Source organism: Nyctereutes procyonoides, unplaced genomic scaffold, assembly GCF_905146905.1.
Source record: "Nyctereutes procyonoides isolate TBG_1078 unplaced genomic scaffold, NYPRO_anot_genome, whole genome shotgun sequence".
In the NCBI taxonomy this organism is placed as follows: domain Eukaryota; kingdom Metazoa; phylum Chordata; class Mammalia; order Carnivora; family Canidae; genus Nyctereutes; species Nyctereutes procyonoides.
In genome coordinates, this window is record NW_026575042.1 from 16,068,324 (window position 1) to 16,090,772 (window position 22,449).

A 22,449-nucleotide genomic window follows, 5' to 3' on the forward strand; every position below is an offset into this window, starting at 1 on the left:
TGGGAAGACACAACAGTGAAAGTTAGGAGGCCCCAGGGACTAACACACACCTGTCGGGCAATTTTCCCTTCATCTCACTCCCTGGACATTCACCTTTCTGACTTCTGAGCTACTTGAAGCCATTGAAAACACAGACACCACCATTCTGTCCTTCACCCTCCAAATATCCCAGGGGTGAAAAGTGAACCCTCCCTGATGCACAAGACTTTAAAATGAGCTCCAGTTCCTTGTCTTTAGCTCAAACATAAAGAAATAAGAAGGGAATGACTAATGGGCAATTATGGTTGCCTTGGCTACAACTCTAACTTTTGGCAGAGATATTAATTTTTCTGTACCTCTGTGTGTTTAATACTTGTTTAAACAGTACATAAAAATACCCAAAAGGTGTCAGGATTATTGGCCTGGCCATATGCCCTTTTTCTTTCTTGACCATTGTTCAATGACCTATATTCTCACTCCCTGGTCCAGATTACCTGCCACAGTTGGGATAGAGGAGAGAGTGCTCACATCTCTCTCTCTCTCTCTCTCACCATTTTCCAAGCATTGTGGCATTCTGAATATGATGCCTAGGGGCCTCCCAGCTAACTCGATGTGTAAATAAAAGAGTTTGAAATCACTTCAAGGTGTCATTCAAATTTTCATCCTAACTAACAGGGAGGAAATTCACCACATCCACCCTGGGGCCATCCTCCCATCTCTTTTCCTGCTGACAAGCAAGTAATGTGCTAGACAAAAGCACAGCAAGTCCCATATTAGCATCTTTTAGGACTAACTCCCCAGTCCTCCTCCAATCTTAAAAAGATCACTCTTCTCACTCACTAATGAAAAAATATATATATAAAAAGGGTCAAAAAGGAAGCTTTCATTATCAGACTTTCTTTTTTATATCCTCTTTTTTTCTTATTTATCTCAACCTGAAACCCCTAGTAATCATAGTGAACTTAGAACGATATTGAGTGAGACATATGAAGAAGAAAAATAGGACACCTTAAGGGTGGAACTTTGTAACTTAATACTCTTTATCCATTATATAATTCGAAAATTATTCCCTGCATTGTTGTTGCAAGCACAGGGGTTGTGTGATGCTATCAGACTTGGGCTCTCAGCAAGATTCCTCTGCCTGTGTGTTCTGACAAGTATCATCACAGTAATCCCCACAGTGGGAAGACAATCATTAGTAAACTGCAAAGAAGAAGTGTCAATGGTGCTTCAGCCACAGGTTCAACTACCCACTAATAAAGGTTTTGACCTTGGATAATAGAAAAGCCATCTCTTGAACCACTTTACCAGGGACTGTTTTTCTATAATGGCCAAGGACAAACACCAAGATTTAGTGGAACACCTAAGTAAAAATAGCAACACCACCAGACAAAATTTTTGAATGAGACCTTGCTCTAGGCAGCCTCTGTACACAACAGTATGAGTAGTTCAAAGACAATCTGTAAGTAATTCACCAAGAACCTAAACCAAACCCTAGGTCATAAAATCTTCATCCTTGTCAAAGAATTGGTTTCAGAGCATCTCAGGGGGATTTCAGTCAACAATGGCTGGGGCGGGCCTGGAGGGGTGAAGTCATTCTATAACATGGCTACCCAACAGCACTTTCTGCAATGATAGAAATGTTCTAGATATGCACTGCCCAACGGGGTAGGCTTTCGACTTACAGCTTTGGAGCAACTGAATGCGACTAATACAAATGAAGAACTGAATTTTTAATTTTCATTAATTTTCATTCCATTTAACTTTCAATTGCTGTATATGTCACCTAACTACCAGATTAGAGAATGCAGGTCTGGAAACTGGGGGGGGGGGGGGGGGGGGGGAGGACATGGTTACTGAGGACTGACTGTCTTGTCCAGGTAAGTGAGAAAGCACTGCTGGGAAAGCCATACACCAAGGGCAAGGAAGAGCCCCATGACTTCATCTCGCAGGCCACCTCCAACTGATAATGAATATCTGCTTCCAGAGCTAAGGCCGAACTCATTCGGGAAGAGTGCTGGGAGGAACTAGCAATGTCTGACATGAAAACAGGAAGGAGAGCTGCTGGCACATGTGCTGTGATTTGATAATGCCAATAGGGTGAGAACTTAGACTCTAGCAGAAGCAGAGAGAAGTAGAGGAGGTAGCCAGGTTCTGAGGCTGTCAGAAGGTGGCAACTCTAGAAAACAGACTGGTTGGTAGTTCTTTCTCTACTGCCCTAAATGGAAGCTCTTGTAAAAATATGGTTAGGCAGGGATGCTAAATATATGCCTGTAGCCAGACAGCCAGGCAGCCACTGGTATCATATTATTTATTTAGCTGTTTCTTTATTATCTATTATATTTATTTAGTTATTTACTTGTTTAGTTTCTGTCTCTCCCCCTAGAATATGGGCTGCATGAGAACAGGGACCATTCTGGGCCAGAAGATAGGTATTAAAGATTTTCAAAATGAGTACTCATGGCCAACCTTATTCATCAAAAATGTATCTGCAGGCCTCCTGCATGCAATGTACTGTGCTGGGGGAATGCGGGAAGAGAAATAGCTGTGAAAAAGACAAACCTAGGCCTATCCTCATGACTTATATTAAATACCTAATGTACAATTAATAATGTATGATACCATATTGACAAGGACCAGACTTACGCAATAAGCAGGGAAAGGTGCAAATAAGGAAAAGCTTTCTTGGGGTATTAAACTGAATTTTGAAGGCTGAGTTGGGATTACCTGGGTGACAGGGAAGTGAAGGGGGTGTGGGGAGAACTTTCCAGGCAAAGAAAATGGCTTGGGCAAAGGCTGTGGGCAGGACAGGGTAAATTCCAAAAACTTAAAAAATAATAAATGAAAACAAAAACACCAGTATTATTGTCATCCAAATAGCAAGCAAGGCAGAACGGCAGGACAGCAAGCTGTCCAAGTCAGCTGGTGATGTTCTGAGTACCACAGCCCAGATTTGGCCCCTTGGACCTCCCAGACACCTGAAGCCACGCAGTATCATGTGAAGACATCCTTCCCAAGAATGATCACATGCACCTATGCACCCTATATTCCAGCACCTTTAACCAAATGATACACTTTTTTGTTCAATTTCTTAAATAAGGTCACAAAAAACCATGGGGGGGGGGGAGACTCATATCCAGCAAAACACAGACACACACTCAGACTTATGTAAGAGTTCACAGAAGACTTTGCTCATGTACTACTGAACTTGTCTCCAACCTAGACAGTTCTTAGAAAGTTAAAAATATTATTCCCGGGATCCCTGAGTGGCGCAGTGGTTTGGCGCCTGCCTTTGGCCCAGGGCGCGATCCTGGAGACCCAGGATCGAATCCCATATCGGGCTCCCGGTGCATGGAGCCTGCTTCTCCCTCTGCCTGTGTCTCTGCCTCTCTCTCTCTCTCTGTGACTATCATAAAAATAAATAAATTTAAAAAAAAAAAGAGACAAACTTTTTAAAAAAATATTATTCCCATTTCGTAGTTGATAACACTCAAAAAAAAAATATGTGACTTGTGCAAGATTTCAGTAAGAATGGGGCAGAACTGGATTCAAAGTCACAGCATCAAGTCCCACTACCTTCCATACAAGAACAGTGTCTTTCCAACCAAAGGCCCCATGAAAAAATACTGAGTCTGATCCTTAGTGACACCAGCCCCACTAACCATGCAATTTTTTGACATTTTTCAAAGTTTTTATTTAAATTCCAGTTAACATGAAATATTAGTTTCAGTTGTACAACACAGTGATTCAACACATCCATACAACCTGGTGCTCATCACAAGTGTACTTCTGAATGCTCATCACCTATTTAACATACCCCCTCACTCATCCATCCCCACCCCTTCCAGTAAACATCAATTTCTTCTCTATAGCTAAGAGTCTCTTTCTTGGTTTGCCTCTCTTTTTCCATTTGCTCATTTGTTTTGTTTCTTAAATTCCACTTATCAGTGAAATCATACGGTATTTGTCTTTCTTTGGCAGACTTATTTCACTTAGCATAATACTCTCTAGCTCCAAGGCACCTGGGTGGCTCAGTCAGTTAAGCATCCTACTCTTGACTTTGGCTCAGGTCGTGATCTCAGGGTCCTGGGATCAAGCCCACATCAGGCTCCACACTCAGTGGGGAGTGTACCTGAGGCTTCTCTCTCCCTCTCCCTCTGCCCCTCCTCCCCCTCATCAAAATAAATAAATAAATCTTTTAAAAAATGCTCTCTAGCCACATTCATGTTGTTGTAAATGGCCAAGATGTCATCCTTTTTATGACTAAGTAATATTCTATATTCTATATAATATTCTAATATTGAATATTTAGCATTTGTCAACTGGTGGACACCTGGGATGTTTCCATAATTTCACTATTATTGATAATGCTGCTATGAACTCTGGGGTGCATATATCTCTTTGAATCAATATTTTTGTATTCTTTGGGTAAATATATAGTAGAGTGATTGCTAGATTGTAAGGTAGTTATATTTTTAACTTTTTGAGGAAACTCCATGCTGTTTTCCAGAGTGGCTGCACCAGTTTGCATTCCTACCAACACTGTAAGAGGGTTCCCCTTTCTTCACATCCTCACCAGCACCTGCTGTTTCTTGTGTTTCTGATTTTAGCCACTCTGACAGGTGTGAGGGGATATCTCACTATAGTTTTGATTTGCATTTCCCTGATGATCGGTAATGTTGAGCATCTTTTCACGTGTCTGTTGGCCGTCTGGATATCTTCTTTGAGAAAATGTCTATTCATGTCTTCTCATTTTCTAATCAGATTATTCATTTTGAGGGTGTTGAGTTTTTTAAATTCTTTGTATTCTGTGGACCCTAACCTTTTATTAGATATGTCATTTGCAAATATCTTCTCCCATTCCACGGGTTGCCTTTGAGTTTGGTTGATTGTTTCCTTTGCTATGCATAAGGTTTTTATTTTAATGTAGCACAGTAGTTTATTTTTTGCTTTTGTTTCCCTTGCCTCAGGAGACATATCTAGAAAGAAGTTGCTATGGTCAAAAAGAAGTTACTACCTGTGTCTTCCTCTAGGATTTTTCAACCATGCAATTAAAAAAAAAAAAAAAAACCTTTAAAGAGAGTGAAAGAGAAAGAGAGAGCGAGTAGGGAGAAGGTGGGGAGAGGAGGAGGAGCAGAGGGAGAGAATGTCAATCAGGCTCCACACACCCCCCAACACAGAGCTCAACCTCAGAACTCTTGAGATCAAGACCTGAGCAGAAATTAAGAGTCAGATGCTTAATTGACTGAGCTACCTAGCACCCCGCAACCATGCAATTTTTAAAAAATGATTTATCAAGGTGAATTTTGTCCTGTCAGTGAGGGCACTCCCCTGATGAACCTTCTCCAACCAGGGAAATCTCAGCATCTTCCTAAAACACATTTCATGGATGGAGGCCATAAGAAGCTGCTTTAGAAAGTTCTACAGCCACTTATTCAGAAAAGTAATGCAAAGTCTTGTTTTGAACTATTTTTTAAGTCAATTTGGAGAACCTGGAATCATTCACAGGGCCTTATTAGTTCTGAAATACAATGAGTCATTTTCAGACTCCTGGATTGAATGCCCCAAAGCACTTTCAACAGTGACAGCTCTCATATCCTGAGAGTCTGCAATGATCCCTGTGCTTTAAATGTATCCTGTAATCAGGATGACCAACCGTCCTAGTTTATCTGGGACCCAGGGTTTCCAGGGACAGAGGAGCTGGTCACTCCTGCTAATACTCAAGTGCGGTAAGGGGAAGTTACCCTTATCCATCACCTTAACCGATAAGAGAATTCAAATCAGTGTTCACGTGGTTTGTCCAAAGTCCTCAGGACCTTCAGGATCAAACCTGGAGTTTGAACTGAGATCTGATTCCCAGGGGTCAGTCCCACTCCAGCCCTCTGGGTAACCAGAGCACACAAGTGAGCTAGAGAGATGGACATCCTTGGGTACTAAAATGTAAATGAATACCTCAAACCTTCTACTTCTCTGGAGAATTCTCAACTTTCTACCTTTTGAAGTGGAGAGGATTTTTTTTTTTTCAGGACCGAAATAAAACTGGGAGAACTCTCTTGCCTTAAGCTCAATGTCCTGATTTGCATGTCAATGCCAGCAGTGTTATTTCACCTAAGGGCTGCTTTTAAAACACCCGGAGCAGAGAAAGCAGTCTGGGCTGGGAAAGTAACCAGTAAGTTGTGGAGAACAGGCCGCGCACGTCAGGACTTCAGCAGGTGTGGAGTCACACCTGATGAAGTGGAAAGAGTAAGAGTCCAACAGACTTAAATTTAAATTCTTCTCTGGCATGTACAAGCTCTATGATCTTAGAGCTAATAGCAGTCATTTTGCAGGATTACTGTGGAGCATAAAATGAGATCACCCAATGTGAATCCACCTTGCTCTATGACTGGCACATGAAAATCACTCCATAAATGCTGGTTCACCAACAACTCCCAAGAAAGGAAACCCAAAATAACTCTTCTTTGTAATCTCCTCAAACTTCCACTAGGTTTTCTGAAACATAAACCTATGTAAAATAATAGGTTGTATCAATGATAAAAACAAAATAACCCATTTTAAAAAAAACCCACTAACGATTTGAATAGACTTTTCACCAAAGAAAAATACAGATGGCAAACAGGCCATAAAAAAACATATTCAATGTTATTTGTTAATAAGACAATAAAAATTAAAGCCCCAACAAGACATTACTACATACCTACTAGAATGAATGAAATTAAAAATATTGACAATACCAAGTGTTGACAATGTTGTGGAGCAACTGGACTTCTCAGGCATGGATGGTAGAAATGCATGCTGGATCGGTACATTTGGAACAAGCTATATTTGAAACAGACTGGTAGCTACTTAGAAAGTTAAATATACTTATAATATGACCCAGCAGTCCCAGTCCTAGGAGTTTACCCAAGACAAATAAAAATGTATGTCCACCAAAAAAATGTTTCTTAATTAAAGCCAAACACAGTACTACCCAAATGCCCATCAACGGATAAATGGGCAAACAATATGTGGTATTCTACACAATGAAATACTATTCAGTTAAAAAAAGAGAGAGAGAGAGAAGAGAACCTACTGATGCAAACATCAAAATGAGTGAATACCAAATATATTTTGTTCAGCAAAAGAAATCAGATGCAAAGGACTATACGCTATTTGACTTCATTTTTATGAAATTTTGGAAAAGGCTGGGGTAGGGTGAGGGAACTGTCTGCAGGGGGCCACCAGAGAAGTCTTTGGAGGTGACAGAAATATTCCACATCCTGTTTGGGTAGTGGCTACACAGGCATATACAACTGTCAAAATTTACTGAACTGTACACTTCAGAAGGGTGAATTTTACTACTTGTAAATTATGCCAGGAAATCTCACCTTAAAGAGAAAACAGATGGTAAAATACAAGGGCTCAAACCTGGGGAGGGGATGCAATCCTGTGAAATGGGTGGAGGGGGAAGTGTAGACAGATGGACAGGGCAGACCCTGCCACTGGTATTGTGAATGCGACTTGACTTGCACCATTGGTTATTACAGCAGCAAACTCAGAAACGGGAGTCCTTTATTAGTGTCTCTATATTACCCAGTCTCATTTCATTTGGTTACTTCTAATGCTTGTTAGGTCAACGCTTCACTTTTTTAAAAATGTGTTAAGTGGCCCCACTTACAAAGAATTTGCCTTGTGTTCTCATCTCTCTGATGGTCCTCCCATCCTACAGAATCATGATCCGTGCATAAGTGTGTCTCCCCCATGAAACTGTGGGTTTCTCTTTCAAGTCTGTGATCTCAGCATCTAGAGGGTGTATAATGAGTGTGGACAGACACATCAAGTCAGTATTCAATATCAACTGCTATTAATAAGGGCCCACTATGTGCCAGGCATGGTGCTTGGAAGGGTGTGTGCTCAGGAAGGAACAGCTCGCCCCCAACATGTGCCATCCAAAAATGAGGAACATACTGTCGGCCTCCTCCTGCAGGACTCTCCATAGTATGTAAGGTCCAAATGTAAGCACAGGAATGTACTGACATGTGGATTCAAAAGTCAAAGAAAATGCTTTAGGGCTTTGAGCAGAAAACCAACTTGCTTTAATTCAGGAGTGGACAAAAAAAATGTTAATGCATTTCATTCATTCTAATGGGCAGCAGTTCCATGGAAGATCTCAGTTTTAAAATATCAGAGCCCAATCACATTCGTCCTGAGATTATCTGTTCAGCGGATGTGAAACACGTCACTGATTTCATTTTATAAGTGGGAAACCTAGCCTGTACATAAGCAATAGAAGACTCAATTTTCCTCTGTTTTCTTTCTTTTCAAATGGTAGGAAATTAATGCTAAAAAAAAAATATTTCAGGTTCTTGTTTAAGTGCATTTGTCTGATTCTCACCTTCTCTCTTTGCCTCTATTTCTCTCTTTTCTTTTCTCTCCTTTCCTTTCGGCTTCCCTCTCCATCCCCCTCTACCCCCTCCCATCCTGTACCTCTTTAGGAGAGGAGTTACACCAATTGTTTTGCCCCTGGTATCCATTCCCCCTTGATGTTCTAACAGCACATTGATTTTCCTCCTCAGGGACTATACTCCTTCCAAAGAATACAATTTTCAAGAACCTTCGATGTAATGCCCACTCTTCCCTGACCAAGAGGCAGGTATCTGATCCAAGCAAAGTCCATTAGATAACCTTGCCCTGGACTTTGGCTCCTGAGCAGACTGACTGAAAGGCAAAAAGCTGGCTGGAATTTATTCTTCTTGTGTCAGTACCCTTGGGAGATGGTTCCTCACTCTCTGCGACTTAGAGCTTCTGAGATCGCCTGGCTTCAGTGTTTCTCAAAACCAGTTTTATCATTTCTCCTTTGATTCTGCGATTACCTTATGACCTCACAATGATACCCTTTTGCTCAAATTAAAGTCAGATTCTATTGCTTGCAAACAAAGAACCCGAAAGGAACAACTTTTTAGTTCAAACATTTTTTTAAGTCTTAAAATGTGCCACCTACTTCTCCCAAGAAGCCATAAATATAGTGTATAAAAACAGGGCTATGCATTTGCTTTATTATCTTATTATTTATTATATTCTCTTATTGTTGCATGTACCCCTAGGTCTTGGACTGGGATGCAGGGGTCTTCTGACCTGGTCCTCCTTGGCTTTCCTGAGAGGAGAGGTCTGTTGATAAGTCAAGATAAGGGGTAGGGCAGCCCCGATGGCTCAGCGGTTTAGCGCCACCTTCAGCCCAGGGCCTGAGTCTGGAGACCCGGGATGGAGTCCCACATCGGGCTCCCTGCATGGAGCCTGCTTCTCCCTCTGCCTGTGTCTCTGCCTCTCTCTCTCTCTCTCTCTCTCTCTCTCTCTCTCTCTCTCTCTTTCTGTGTGTGTCTCTCATGAATAAATAAAATCTAAAAAAAAAAAAAAAGATAAAGGGTAACTCTTTCCTAAACTCCTGCCCACCAGAAAAATACCTCAAGGCCCACAGAACAGAATCAGGTCAATGAGCACCAACTTGGTCTGACTGGTGAATAGTGTGTCTGTACCATTTCCAGCCCCACAAACCTCTGGGAAACTGAAAATTCTAGGTGAACGTAGAGCCCCAACTCATTCTCCTTTTCAGAACCCTGACGCAAGGGTAGTAATAATAATCACAATTATTAACGATTGCTGAGCAGTCAGTACGTATGAAGCACTGGATAACAAACTGTATATAGTTTATCTCGTTCAAGCTGTGTAATAATAATTATTATTCCTATTTTACAGATGAAAATACTGATGTTTGGAAAGGTCAGGATCTTACTGAGGTTAAGACCAAGTGAAAGACAAAGCCAGCAGCAAATGCAGGTCTTTCTGATTTCACTCTTAATCAGAAAGCCAACGCTCTTAATCACAATGACATGGTGCCTAATGTGGACAAGTTTCTGCTTCTGTGCTGGAAATCAGAGTTCACCTGGCTAATATAATACAAAAATGAAAGGGCTTCCATTATTTTTCATGCCAGAAACAAACACCCAAGGGGTTAGGCATCAAAGTGAACTGTCTTGATTTTATCAATTGCCTTTTCTCCTCTACTTGCCACTTGAGACTTTGCTGTCCTCTGTGCACTGACAAACCCTATCTTACCTGGCGCAGGAATGTTTTTCAGGATAAAATAAAAAAAGAAGACTATCACTCCCCATAAGTTAACAGCACTCAAGAGCTTTGCCAAAGTTGTAATTCCCCTAGGGCTCACTGCAGCAGGATGCAGATCCCCTGGGACCTCAACCTTTGTACTTCACAAGCTGCTCCTACCCAGCAGAAAAAAAGGGGGGAGAGTTAATGCCAATTAAATTTGGCTCTTAAATACTCTCTCAAAGACCTTTCAGGTTTAAAGAAAGTCTTAAATCCTAGAAGGATAAAATGAAAAACCTCAATATGTTTACAAATTCGCTCACTAAACGTTGACTGGACAAGTTGAGCCAATAGTACTGTGCCAGAGTTAATTTCTTCATTGTGATATACGTAGCACGATTAAGAAGGATGTTAACAGTAGAGGAAGCTCGGTAAAGAGTTTATGGGAACTCCGTCTTATGTTTGCAACTCTTTTTATAGATCTAAAGTTATTTCAAAATTAAAGGATTTTAGAAATGTCTTGACAGACTGGGTAAGAGATTCCCTGCAGCAACCTCCATAAGACTGATGACTTAGGACAGTGTCACTGATGAAAAGCAGTTGAAATGAGAATCTTGAGTCACATTCATCAGTGAAGTATCACTGGTAGCAACAGCGCTGAGTCTCTCTGGTCCAAAACCACAAGAAGATGTATTTTTCAAATCAAGGCTTTAATGAGAACTGAACAAAGAGGAAAGCTTGGTCGTGAGACCTCACACGTGGGCCATGAACATACATTTCACAGTAAATAGTAAATGGTGTGTGGGGGTGTGTGTACACATGAATGTGTTGAAGAGGGGGGAAAGAGGGGGTAAGAAAAGGGGAGAACACATGAACAAGATGAAGCTACAGGAGACCAGAAAGAATGATTTACATCACTCATCTGGGATCAAGGGAAGAATTCACACATTTGTATAAGTAGCTAGATAGCACAGATGGAGTGAGTTACTGGGTGCTGGTCCTCAAGATAAGGAACTTTAACTTTTCCAAAGAAAGTTTCAGAAATATTTATCCAAGAGTTATTCAGCATAAACAAAGCATTTCAAAAGAGTCTTAAATGGCACTAAAAAATGAAATCTCTAAGGCCTGCAGAGAACTCTGCAAGAAAGTTTTGAGGATGATCAAATCCAGGGTGGAGAACTCTTTCGAGGACAGGAGGTCTCTTACTTAAGGGCATGACCATGCATCTGCAAGACCAGAAGAAAAAGGTTCTGTTCAGATTAGAGAAACTCTTTTCTGACACGAGAAAGAAGTGCTTGAGATAATGGGTGAGGAAATATCTCTAGGTCCCCAAAGGGGGGACCACTTTGTCTTTGGATGTCATTGCAAGGAGAGGAAACTGGTTTTTTGTGAAGGTTTAATATAAACCTGCCTGCAAGCACAGAGGAGGAATAAATGGTCGATTTAGGGTCGACGCCAATTCATGGAATCAAAGCGTATATAGTATGTAGCTGCTTTAACATTTCTCCAAAGAGTAGTTGGTAGAGAGGAATCAGGCATTGTTATTCTAGGAACAGAAAGTGCCAGTCACATCATGAAACTCTGGTGTAAAAAATCCTTTGACTGATCCAGTTTTCTAACCTTTCCTCTTATTTCAGAGACTTTCTGAGAATGTATAACCATGCACCTGCAATTGAGGAGACAAGCTGATCTGGCATTAAGCTCTGATTTCCTTTCCAATAAGACAACTGGGGTAAATTCATGACAAAAAAAAAAAAAATCATGATCCCAAATCAGAATCTGAAAAAAAAAATGCCATTGCTCCCTGGATACCTTATTTGATGGGGAGGGGAGTCATATCCATTGACATCCTATTTACAGTACCCTTCCTTGGGGGAAGATTTAAGATAAGAGAGTATTCAAATTTCGTATTTCATTACTTTCATGAGTGAAAATACAAGTCCACTGCATTACAACTGTACATTATTGTGTTTAAATCCTATCACAATAATAGCCTCGCTTCACCCCAAACAGCTTGGTAAAACCACATACCACTTTATCCCACTTTGTCTTCCATTTATATTTTAGTAGAATAATTTGGTCAGACACCCAAAAGCCCACTCCCGCTAATGAAACCAGGATTTGCTACGAAAAATCAATTTATGACTTGCCTTAGTATCCATGAAAGACAAAAAGAGTTATTAAAGTCTGAAACACAGCAACTGTCCTCAAACTCAGAAGAGCCAGTAGCAGAGGCAAACAAAGGGTTAACACAGCTGATTTCTGGCTTAAGAGAAGGATGCAACATGATTTTTTAAGGCAAACACCTGGAGGGGGAAAAAAAGTAGCATTTTGTTTCCACCTCAAGAAATTGCAGACAAACGGAAAGCAAATCACATCAGTGGAATACTCAATTATCTGAACATGCTAATTAACGATATGTAATCAACCGGCTTTCAGGCCTGTCTTCACCTGCTGTAATTTTGTAGTGCATTGCCTTCCTTATTCCTCACAACCGGTAGAACATTAGACAGTCTGCATGGTGCATCAAAGGGAAACAAATAAGCACAGAAGATTTTTGCTGATGGCAGGAATTTCTCATGCTCAGGGCACATGAACCAACAATATGGAAATAGCAGCACTGGTTGTATATTTTAATTATTCCCACCTATTCTGCAAAAGACACTTAAAGTTGGATTAAGTAATATCATACTCGGTTATGGTTATTTCATATAACTGAGTGCACACAGTCATTTAAAGTAGTAAATATGCAGTCATGACAGAATTAAACATTCATGAAATCAAGAGCAACTGGAACGCTGAGGGTATCAGAATATTAAAATTCATCATAGTTTTTACAATGTAAATCTTGTGTGCATTTGTAAGGCACCCCGGTTCCATTAGTGTGTGTTCAAATTCCCGTTCCGTGGTAGACTGCCGTTTAAATCACAATATTGATTTGGGTAGATAAACAACAATGCCAATCCTTACCTCAGTTTCACAATTCAAAACAATTCTGAACATTTGCAAATACCAACTTGTTAAGTGAGCCTGTCTCCAAATACAGAACAGCAACCCTCAACGTGACCCCAATGTGTTTCGGGTATTATTTGTTTAATCCACTAGTACCTTCAGGAAGGTCCAACAGAAACCAAGGCAAAAATCTCCGAGGAGGAGCACTCGGTGCCATGCAATCCTCCTCTAACCAGGCGAGGTAGCTATTTTCTTGCACACTCCCTTAAGTGATCAAAAGTGAGAAAGTATATTGACTGACCCTTCTTTGGTATCCTGCTCTGTTGCACCAACTTTTCCCCACGATTAGCAGTTTCAAAAATGCATTAACAAATACATGTGCACACTTCACACAGATACACCTGAACACCACCAGCTTCCACAAAACGGAACTCCAAGCGTGAATGGAAAAAGACTGTGCTCAGAGAGCAAGCTGTAATAAATACACTCTCATAATATTACCAAGGCAGTATTTTCTATGCCGTTTCCTTTCCTTTCCTTTCCTTTCCTTTACAATTTTCTCAACAGAAGAAACAGCACCAGAGAATGATGGCATTTGAGCAATCTCTTACTGGAATCCAATTACCTGAAGAACTCTCCTCTCCACAGTAAGAAGTAGCTATCCCCTGGTCTACAATGACACAGCAGGGCTGCAAAAGATTTCCAGGGCTCATCTGCTGCCAGGCACCTGGTCCCTTGCCCTCCTAGCTAGCAGGGTGCCCGCCGAGGAGGAGGAGGAGGAGGAGCAGGAGGAGGAGCAGGAGGAGGAGGATCTCGAGTTTAGAGCTGGGTTAGGCAGCGCTCCCCGTTCTGCAAATGAGCCAAACTTTGCTCCCATTGTTGCCATCTTAAGGTTGATGTCACCTCCCTCCAAGGAGTCTCAGAAGCCACTTGGGAGCTCCTGGAGACACGCTTCCCCTTGACCTACATCATCTAAATAAGCCTTGGTTACACTGTGTGCACAGGCAAAGGTCTGTCAGCACGGCTCTCCGGAGACGCTGTGCTCTACCCCGGGCACCACGTCGCAGGTACCAGAAGACTTTTCTCGGCACACACCTCTGAACACGGAAACCAGGACAGACCCCTGCGCGCACACGCACACGCACACACACACACACGCGCGCGCGCCTTCCAGTTCGGAAAGTCACTCTCTCCCGGCGACTCCCCTCAATCTCACGCCCTGTCCACATCTGCAACCCCCACCACCACACAGACCCGGGAAGGGGTGGGGGGGGCGGAGGGGCTCCAGTGACAGCCACTTCCAGAGATGCTCGCTTCTGTTCAAAAGGTGTCACAGCTCCAACACTGTGGACCTACCTTGCTCTCGCCCCTCTCGCTGCCGGGTCTCGCCTCGGGATCGTCGCTGTCCTCCGCGCCCGCACTCTCGCCGGGCACTTCATCCTGAGCCAGCTGCTGGGGCTGCTGCTGGGGCTGCTGCTGGGGCTGGGGCTGGGGCTGCTGCTGGGGCTGCTGCTGGGGCTGCGGCGGCGGCGGCGGCGGCGGCGGCTGCGGCTGGGGCTGGGGCTGGGGCTGGGGCTGGGGCTGGGGCTGGGGCGGCTGTGGCGGCGCCTGGCAGGCTCCGCCAGCCCCCTGGGAGCGGGGGATGGGCTCCGGGCGCGGAGAAACTCCCTCAACATCCATCTCCATCTTCCCATTCACTGGAGGGCAAGACAAAAGCGGAGCGGGGACTTGGCAGCGGCGCCCGGCGGCTCCTCAGCTGCCCGCGGCACGCATGGCTCGCCGAGGAGGGGCCGCCTCCCGCGCGCCCTCCCTCCTGCCGCCCTTCGCCCGCGCTCCCCGCAGCTCCGCTCGCCCGCTCGGCTCGGGCGCCGGCGGCGTCTGGGCCGGGGCGCGCGGGGAGCGGGGGCCGCGTGTCCTTGGAGCGGCGGCCTTCGGGCGCCCCCGGCAGCCCCGCTAGGCAGAGCGCATCCCGGCGGCGGCGGCGGCGGCGGCGGCGGCGGCGGGGGCGGCGGCGGCGGGGGCGACGCCTCCCGGCCGCGCGCCCAGCCCCGGGGCCGCCCGGGGACTTGCTCCCCGGCCGGGCCTCCAGATTCGCGGCGCTCCCCAGCCTCTCCGGGGCCCCTCGGCGTCTCCCCTGCCCTCCGACCTTCGGAACAAAGTTACTGCAAGAACGGCCGGGCGGATCGCGCGGGAGGGGGCTGCCAGGCGCGAGGGCGCCCTGCCGTCCCCGCCCGCTGGCCAAGCGCCGACCCCTCACCTTCGCCCTCGCCCCGGCGGCGCGGAGGACCGCGGAAAGGAGGGCAGGCCCGCGGGAGGGGCGCGCGGAGGGCGGAGGGCGGAGGGCGGGGGGCTGGGGCTGGGGCCGGTGCGCGCCCCCCCCCGCCCCCCCGCCTCCCCGCCTCGGCGCCCGCCCGCCCCCTCCCCCCCCCTCCCCGCGCCGAGCGTGTCCCGGGCTCAGCCCTCCGGAGCGTGCGTGTGTGTCCTCCGGTGGCCGCCGCCGCGCAGCCCCGCGCAGCCCCGCGCAGCCCCGCGCTGGGGAGCTGGACCGAGTGAAGAAGGAGCCGGGCCGGGCCCGGGGCCGGGGCCCGCTCCGGGCAGGGAACCCACCTACCCTCGCCTCCGGCCCGGTCGCGGGCACGACCCGGGAACGGGTGGGGCCCCGCGGGGACCCGGAGGACGCGAGCTCGCGGCGCGCCCCACTTGGGCGTAAAGGTCGGCCGGGGAGGGTCGCTGGGGGAGGCGGACGGCGGAGCGGGAGGTCGCCGCCAGGCTTCGGCCGCAGCGCGCCGGGGCGGGGTCCGCAGGGCAGGTCCCCCCGAGGTTCCGGGGGCGACCCCCGGCCGGCGGCGAGCTGCGTCTGCAGAGAGAGGTACATAGAGGTGACGAGGCTAGACTCGGAAACTCTTACATCGGGGCCCACCGACGGTCCGGTGAGCGGCACGACTTCTAGATTCAACACCACTTGGTACCGGGGGGGGGGGGGGGGGGGGGGGGGTAGCTTACAACTTCTTGGGAACTGCCAGCTGCGACTCTGCACGTCCAGGAGGGACCCTCCAGCAGCTGTGGAGAGAAATAGCAGGTTATTAAGAACCTGTTTAATATTAAATAGAGCCCATTGTTCTGGGCTCTGAGTTCCATAATGCCCCCAAATGGATCAGCAGATAAATGAACTATTCATGCATTTCTTAGCAGAGGGTGGCCTTTTTCCCATAGCATATAATGTATCACGGATAACGCTTACCTAATGAAACTAGAAAATTGCATTGTTCGTGACTGCTTTGCGTTACCTTAAGACAACTTTGCCGGATCAAGACTCTGTCTCAATAGATGCAGTTACACAAGAACACATCATTAGGCCCTATCCTTCAGTTCAATCTCTTAATCTCTGACTCTGCCTACAAACGTGACAGAAATTAACTGCCACTTTAATTTAATCGTGTAGACAGCCAATCTGGATATTGCAATGTGAGCATGCTTTTGCAAAGAAGTTTGGGAACCGAATTCCTCGTTCGCTTTTTCTTCAGAATTCCTGAAAAACAGATTCCAAGCTCATTTCCTAAGTTGGGATCTTATTTAAAATAAAATGAGCTGGCATTAGTCTGAAATGCACTCTAGGACATAGGACCCTTTATGTAGTAATATATCAGCCAAAAACAGAGAGCTATGTGCCTACTCTCCATTTCCTCCCCAGTATATTATAATAAATCAATTTTTATAGTATTTTTATAACAGTAAATTAGATTGTAGGTGTAAAGTGCTCAGCAGAGTGCGTTAGTGCGTAGTGAGCACACCACAGTCACTGCCTGTTATGCTGAAAAGAGTAAGATGATAGAAATTCACTTCGAGCACCCATCTGAGGACCTTGATTAAGAAGAAGAAATTGTTAGCTTAATCTTTTTATGTAAATTATTCTAAAAGATATTTTGTATCTTTAAAGAATGAAGCCCCTTCTGAAGACAGGAGGAAAGTCAGTGTGGTGTTTTGTGCAATAAAGTTTTGAATTTGTCAGATTTTTCCTTCCACAGTGTAGAAGTAAAAATTACATGTCAGGTCCAACAGGAGCTCGGAACAGCTGACTGGTAAGTTATTATTCTTACATGCTTGTCACTTCCAAATGTATTTGTGAACTTCTTTCAAGGCTTAAATGAAGATTAAATCAAAATAAAGATACAATACTTCAACTAAATTTGTTCTAAATTTAGGCATGTGCTTGTAAAGAGTCCCACTGTTAAATGCAAATATTTTTCTTTCTCTGCCCTTCTATTTTTTGGGGACACAGATTTTTTTTTTTGCATCTGTCATAAGTAAATATGGGCTCAGAAAATATATTACATTTCAAAACTGTTGATTGCACCTAATTATGCATGTAAATTGCTACTTCAAGCATGCAGACAGCTTGCAACATTTTGAAAATTTTGCCCTGGTAGTCATCTGAGGTATTTGTGTTACTATTTTGCTTTTGCCTTAAATGACTTCATTTCCCGATTAGTCTCCTGATAATGATGGATCTATGAATAATTTTGACCTTTTGATGTCTCTCTTAGATGATTCAAATTAGCAAGTCAGCACTTTCAACACAAATCACCCTTCTTATTATTTACACCAGACCATTTGATGTTTTGAGTCATTGAGATGAGAGTTTACCGAACCATGTCCTGAAAGAACCAAGTAACCCGTTGCTACTCAAAATGTGGTCAATGGCCCAGTAGCATCCCGACACCTGTATTGTTAGAAATGCAGTCCCAGGTTCCACCCCAGACTTACTGTATCATACTGTGCATTTTAACAAGTTCCCCACGGGATTCCTACCACATGCAAGTTTGAGAAGCACTGCTCTAATAAATACATCAAATGGTTGGCCTTTCTACATTATAATTGTCTTTGGCACTATTCCCCTAAAATACTACTGGGAGAGACTGATTAGGAAAACACAATGGTAGAAAAAAAGAGTTTTGTTTTTTTGTTTTGTTTTGTTTTTGTTGTTGTTAAGACCTTATTGTCCCTTCCTGCCTTCCCCTCCAGGATCTCAGTGTCGCATAATGAGAAGTTACAGAAATTAAGAATACAACTATGTTGTATCTCTGGTAATCGATTCGAAGTATACAGTTTTCTCACACCAGTAATCATTCACCTAAAACGAAAGAGCATTTTATCTTGAATAATAAATTTTATGCAAATGTGTAGAACTAGTTCCTTAAAAGCTTTGGTTATTTTTGAGCTTCTGCTTGAGACTTGAACGTCCACAATCTCCCCCTCTGCCTGGATTATTGATACTTTCTGTTACAATGCAAGCAGAAACCACCTAGTTTGTGCACTGACAGTCTAATAAAACCTCAGTAATTTGGCATAAGGATGGACTAAATTATATGCTGCAGTATTTTTAGGGACTAAAAGAACTTGTTACTTGAAAGATTTCTTTAAAGCACATTGGCATAGATCAATAAATTATTACTTTAAAAGGCCATTCAGCACAGTAGTTCTCACCTTGAAGGTGCATGGTATCACCTGGGGAAAGCTGTTGAAAATGCAGGTTATGACTCAGCGGGACAGGATCTGGGCCAGAGAATATGCATTTCTAACAAACTTCCAGGTGCAGCCAGTGCTTCAGGTTCTCAGGCCTAACAGACTTGCTTTATCATCATTAATGGTTCTTAAAATGGTAATCACTTGGAGAGTGATCACTTGAGGATTTTTTAAATCTGTGATGCCCAGACCACCGGCCCCAAGACTAATTCAGTCAAATTTGGGGGTGGGGTGAGAGCTAGGCATCAGTGGTTTTTAAACCTACCCAAGTAATAATGATAACGAGGCAAGATTGAAAATCAATTCTGTAAATCTGTGATTCTCCAAGTGCGGTCCCCATACCAGCAGCAGCAGCACTTGGGAGCCAGATCTAAGTGCTGACTCTCAGGTTCCAGACTAGACCTGCTCAGTAGCTACACTTTAAGATCCCCAGGTGATGTGGTTGCCCATTTAAAGTTTAAGAAGCACAGAAGCAAGCTGATTGCTACCCCTTTATCTCTTGGCTCTTTATGGATCTACACCCTTTCTAAGTGTTTGTAGACCCCTCATGGATGAAGTTCCAGTTGAGAAGAGAAATCCACAGCATGCCCAGCTGTTTTCATAGCTCTGTGATTAGTGGCACTGCCCAGTATAAGTTTTCCGAAGTGATAGAAATGTTTTCTATCTGTGCTCTTTGATAAGTAGCCACAAGCAACTTGTGGCTATTGGGCATATGAATTATGTCTAAAGTGGCTGAGAAACTTTTAATTTTTAATTTTATTTCCTTTTAATTGATTCATATTTAAATTGCCTCATGTGGTTACTGGCTCCCCTATTGAACAGAGTAGCTCCAGCCAGAGTAATCATCCTTCCTGTTGCTCAACCCTTATTCAAATTCCCAGGTTGAACACAGGCCCCTCCTGCTCAGTTTTTTATGTATTAATCCCCAGTGAATGCATCAGGATGAAAAACATCTGCCTTGCCACCTCATTTACATAATAAGTAACATTATGCTTATTATTTTGAATGAGAGGAGTTTAACTTGAATTAAATGCCACCAAAAGTTGTCAAAACCTTTTTCATAGTATTCATAATTACGTAGCTTTAATTTTACAGTCTTTTCAAACGTCAGACACATGGGGTGCATTTGGAACTGCCTTAAGAAAAAGAGACAAAAGAGTGCAAATAGATTTTGGGTATGAGACACATGAAGATACCCCCTCCCCCAACATCTTATTGGCGTGTAATGGAAAGTTGCATAAATTAACAGTGGATCTCTGTCACCAAAAAATACCAAAAACTTGAAGATTCTTCTCAAAATGGAAGATATAAAACAAAGGAGTGGGATCAAAGAGCTTAGATGCCAGAAGATAGCAAATGAAATTCAAAGTAGAAATGTACTCTACAATTACCCTGAATGAAAATATCTAATCTGTGGAATGGGGCAGGGGAGGTGGCATGGAGGAGGGAGAGAATGAAACAAAGATACTCATTATCTGAAGGCAAGCACCAAGGTCCAGAGTCTTCCCTTCTCCAAGATGAGAACAAGCAACAAGCACCAGTAGTTACATGAGCCCTGCCTACCGGCTATCAGGTGCACCCGATACATCATCCCCTGCAATCCTCCCAACAACCCTGAGGTGCAGACGATCAGGAGGGAGATTATTCAGAAGACATCATTTTAACTGACACATCTCAGAACAAAAAAGCAAATCCCTACTTGAGAGGGAAGAGGACAGTGTTAAAATAAAGCCGGCCCTTTCCTTTGAAAAGGTCATGTGTCATTTCCAAGCTGAATTAGGCACACCCTGTCTTATAAAAGGAGGCTACCGCTAGGAAAATATTTCATCATCATCATATTCATATTTCATCAGGATCTCTGCCTTTCCCAGCTGCTGATTTGGTGCTGTGTGATACAAGATTATGCCCACAAAGAAATGTGTAGCTAAGGGCAACAGCCTCACTTCTGAGGACGGTCACTTCATAGCAACTGAAACCAATAAATAGACTGCCGTGTTGTCCTCAGAAAAGAAACTCCAAGGGACTTCAGACAATATGATTTCAGGAGGTTGGCTGCCAACTCAGAGGCCATTCAAAATCTCGTTTTGACTCTCATGCAGGCATCTTCAGATCCCCTCCACCAGACTCCTTTTCTGCAGAAAGTGAGGACAAGTTTCTTTATAATCCACATCAGTCTACCTCAGAAGGGAGGAGGCAAAGTAACGATGAAAGAAAAAAAATATTTACTCCCTTCCCCCAATGGACAACAAAGGCCAGACCCAGTTCTATGTTCATACCACTTTGCTGATGTCCCATGCCTAACAACGCAGCTGATTAAAAATTAAGCCACATGCTCTGAGCATGGTTGTAGGCAATGTTTGGAAGATTCCCTCACCCTTTACTTGTTCAAACATACACATGTTTCTTGGCTAAAGTTAAAGGTGTGGTTTATAGACATAAGGATTTCCAGGGATCCTGAACTTTAATTTCTGGGTCACCTGAAAATATTCCAGAACATTGCAGCTTTAAGAGCAGTCACATTCTGCTCTGACAATATTGGAGCAGTTCTGCCTAGCGAGAGTGCCTGTTTGGTTTCCTGTGTCTTGTATAGAGTGCCAGCTTTGCTGAGCTGGTTCTAGACATGATTAGTGCCAAAATACTACCTTTGTTACTGATAAAGAGCAGCCTGGAGGAGGTAGCTTGCATCTGTAGGCAAATGATCTTCCTATTTCTCAACCCCCAGAATAGGCAGACAGATCCACTCAGTCACTGCCTTGTGGGGCTATTGCAAGCTTGCCTTGGAGGCATCTAGTTCCCAGAAGCTACAGAAGAGGCCAGTAAGCCCAGTTCACTTTTCCCAAATTCACTGGGCAGTTAAGACACCTCTACTAGGACAGAGAGTGAAAGGGGAGATGTTAGGAGTGTCCTGAACTCCCTACATACAGAAAGAAGTGGTAAACTCTGCCCCAAACAAATTCTGATTTATTATCAGCCCCAGGTCCCATGTCCCAATCCTCCTTGCTGATGGGTACTTCCTGTGGTGTGTGGGAATTCTGGGAGCCCACCTTGGACAGCTCCATTTCCTGCCTTTTATCTCCACTCATAGGTCCAGTGTGGTCGCCAGGCCACAACTAGCCCTACCAGTCACACTCCCATCAATTGTGGGAACTAACTGATTGGGTCTTAGATGTGGTTGGTCAGAATTAACATTCCTCGTGCAAAAGCTGTCAAGAATTAAACTCCTGACCTGGCTCTCATTAGCATCATGCTAGAATCAACTGAGCAAACCAGACATTTTACAGAGGTGTAAAGCTTGCAGAGGTGATGCTCTAGCAAGTGCCTTTTATCTTATAAGTGCCTAATAAATATTACATTTTCATAATTTGGCTTTTTAAACCAAAAATTATGTTTCATTCCCTTGTATAGTATATTTTAGAAGACCCACCTAATGCAGTGCCTTGCACATGGTGGGACTAAATAAATGTTTGAGAATGAATATTAAAGACCTTTTATGTGATGGCTTAGAAATGATTTTACATCTCATCTTGGAAAATTTAGTCTTCAAAAAAGTAAAACAAGAATAGGATATATGGAAACTAGCTTTTCACCATGAGCTTACCGTAGTTACGTTTGTATCATTGTCACTGAATCACTGCAAGGAGGTAAATAACCATAACTTTACTCAAGTACCTTGTCTAAGCCTCCATTCCCTTTTTTAGTAATTGAGGGACCTATCATTCCTTTCAGCTTAAAGATCTGAGATAACAATAGTGGATATTTTCTGACCAGTTAAGTGCATACTGAAAGCAACCAATAATCAAGTAGGAGTGAGAAATCCTCTGTAGTTTGTGACGATATGGTTTCATTTCATCAACTGAAGAGCAGATCTCCTGTTTCTGGTCGTGGTCATTGGTCTCCTGGCCATTATGACCTTAT

At 43.9% G+C, this 22,449-nt stretch overlaps 1 protein-coding gene across 1 annotated transcript in view; it reads right to left on the minus strand.

Moving 5' to 3' along the window:
* The window catches only part of LOC129507317 (proline-rich protein HaeIII subfamily 1-like), a 168,801-nt gene that overhangs the window by 144,954 nt on the left and 1,398 nt on the right, over positions 1-22,449 (minus strand). The window contains exons 2-5 of the mRNA XM_055321658.1: positions 20,098-20,148; positions 16,015-16,071; positions 15,623-15,868; positions 14,368-14,708 (exon numbers count right to left, since the gene is read on the minus strand). Of these exons, the coding sequence (XP_055177633.1) occupies positions 14,368-14,708; positions 15,623-15,868; positions 16,015-16,071; positions 20,098-20,148 (695 nt within the window). The remainder of the gene's footprint in view (positions 1-14,367; positions 14,709-15,622; positions 15,869-16,014; positions 16,072-20,097; positions 20,149-22,449) is intronic.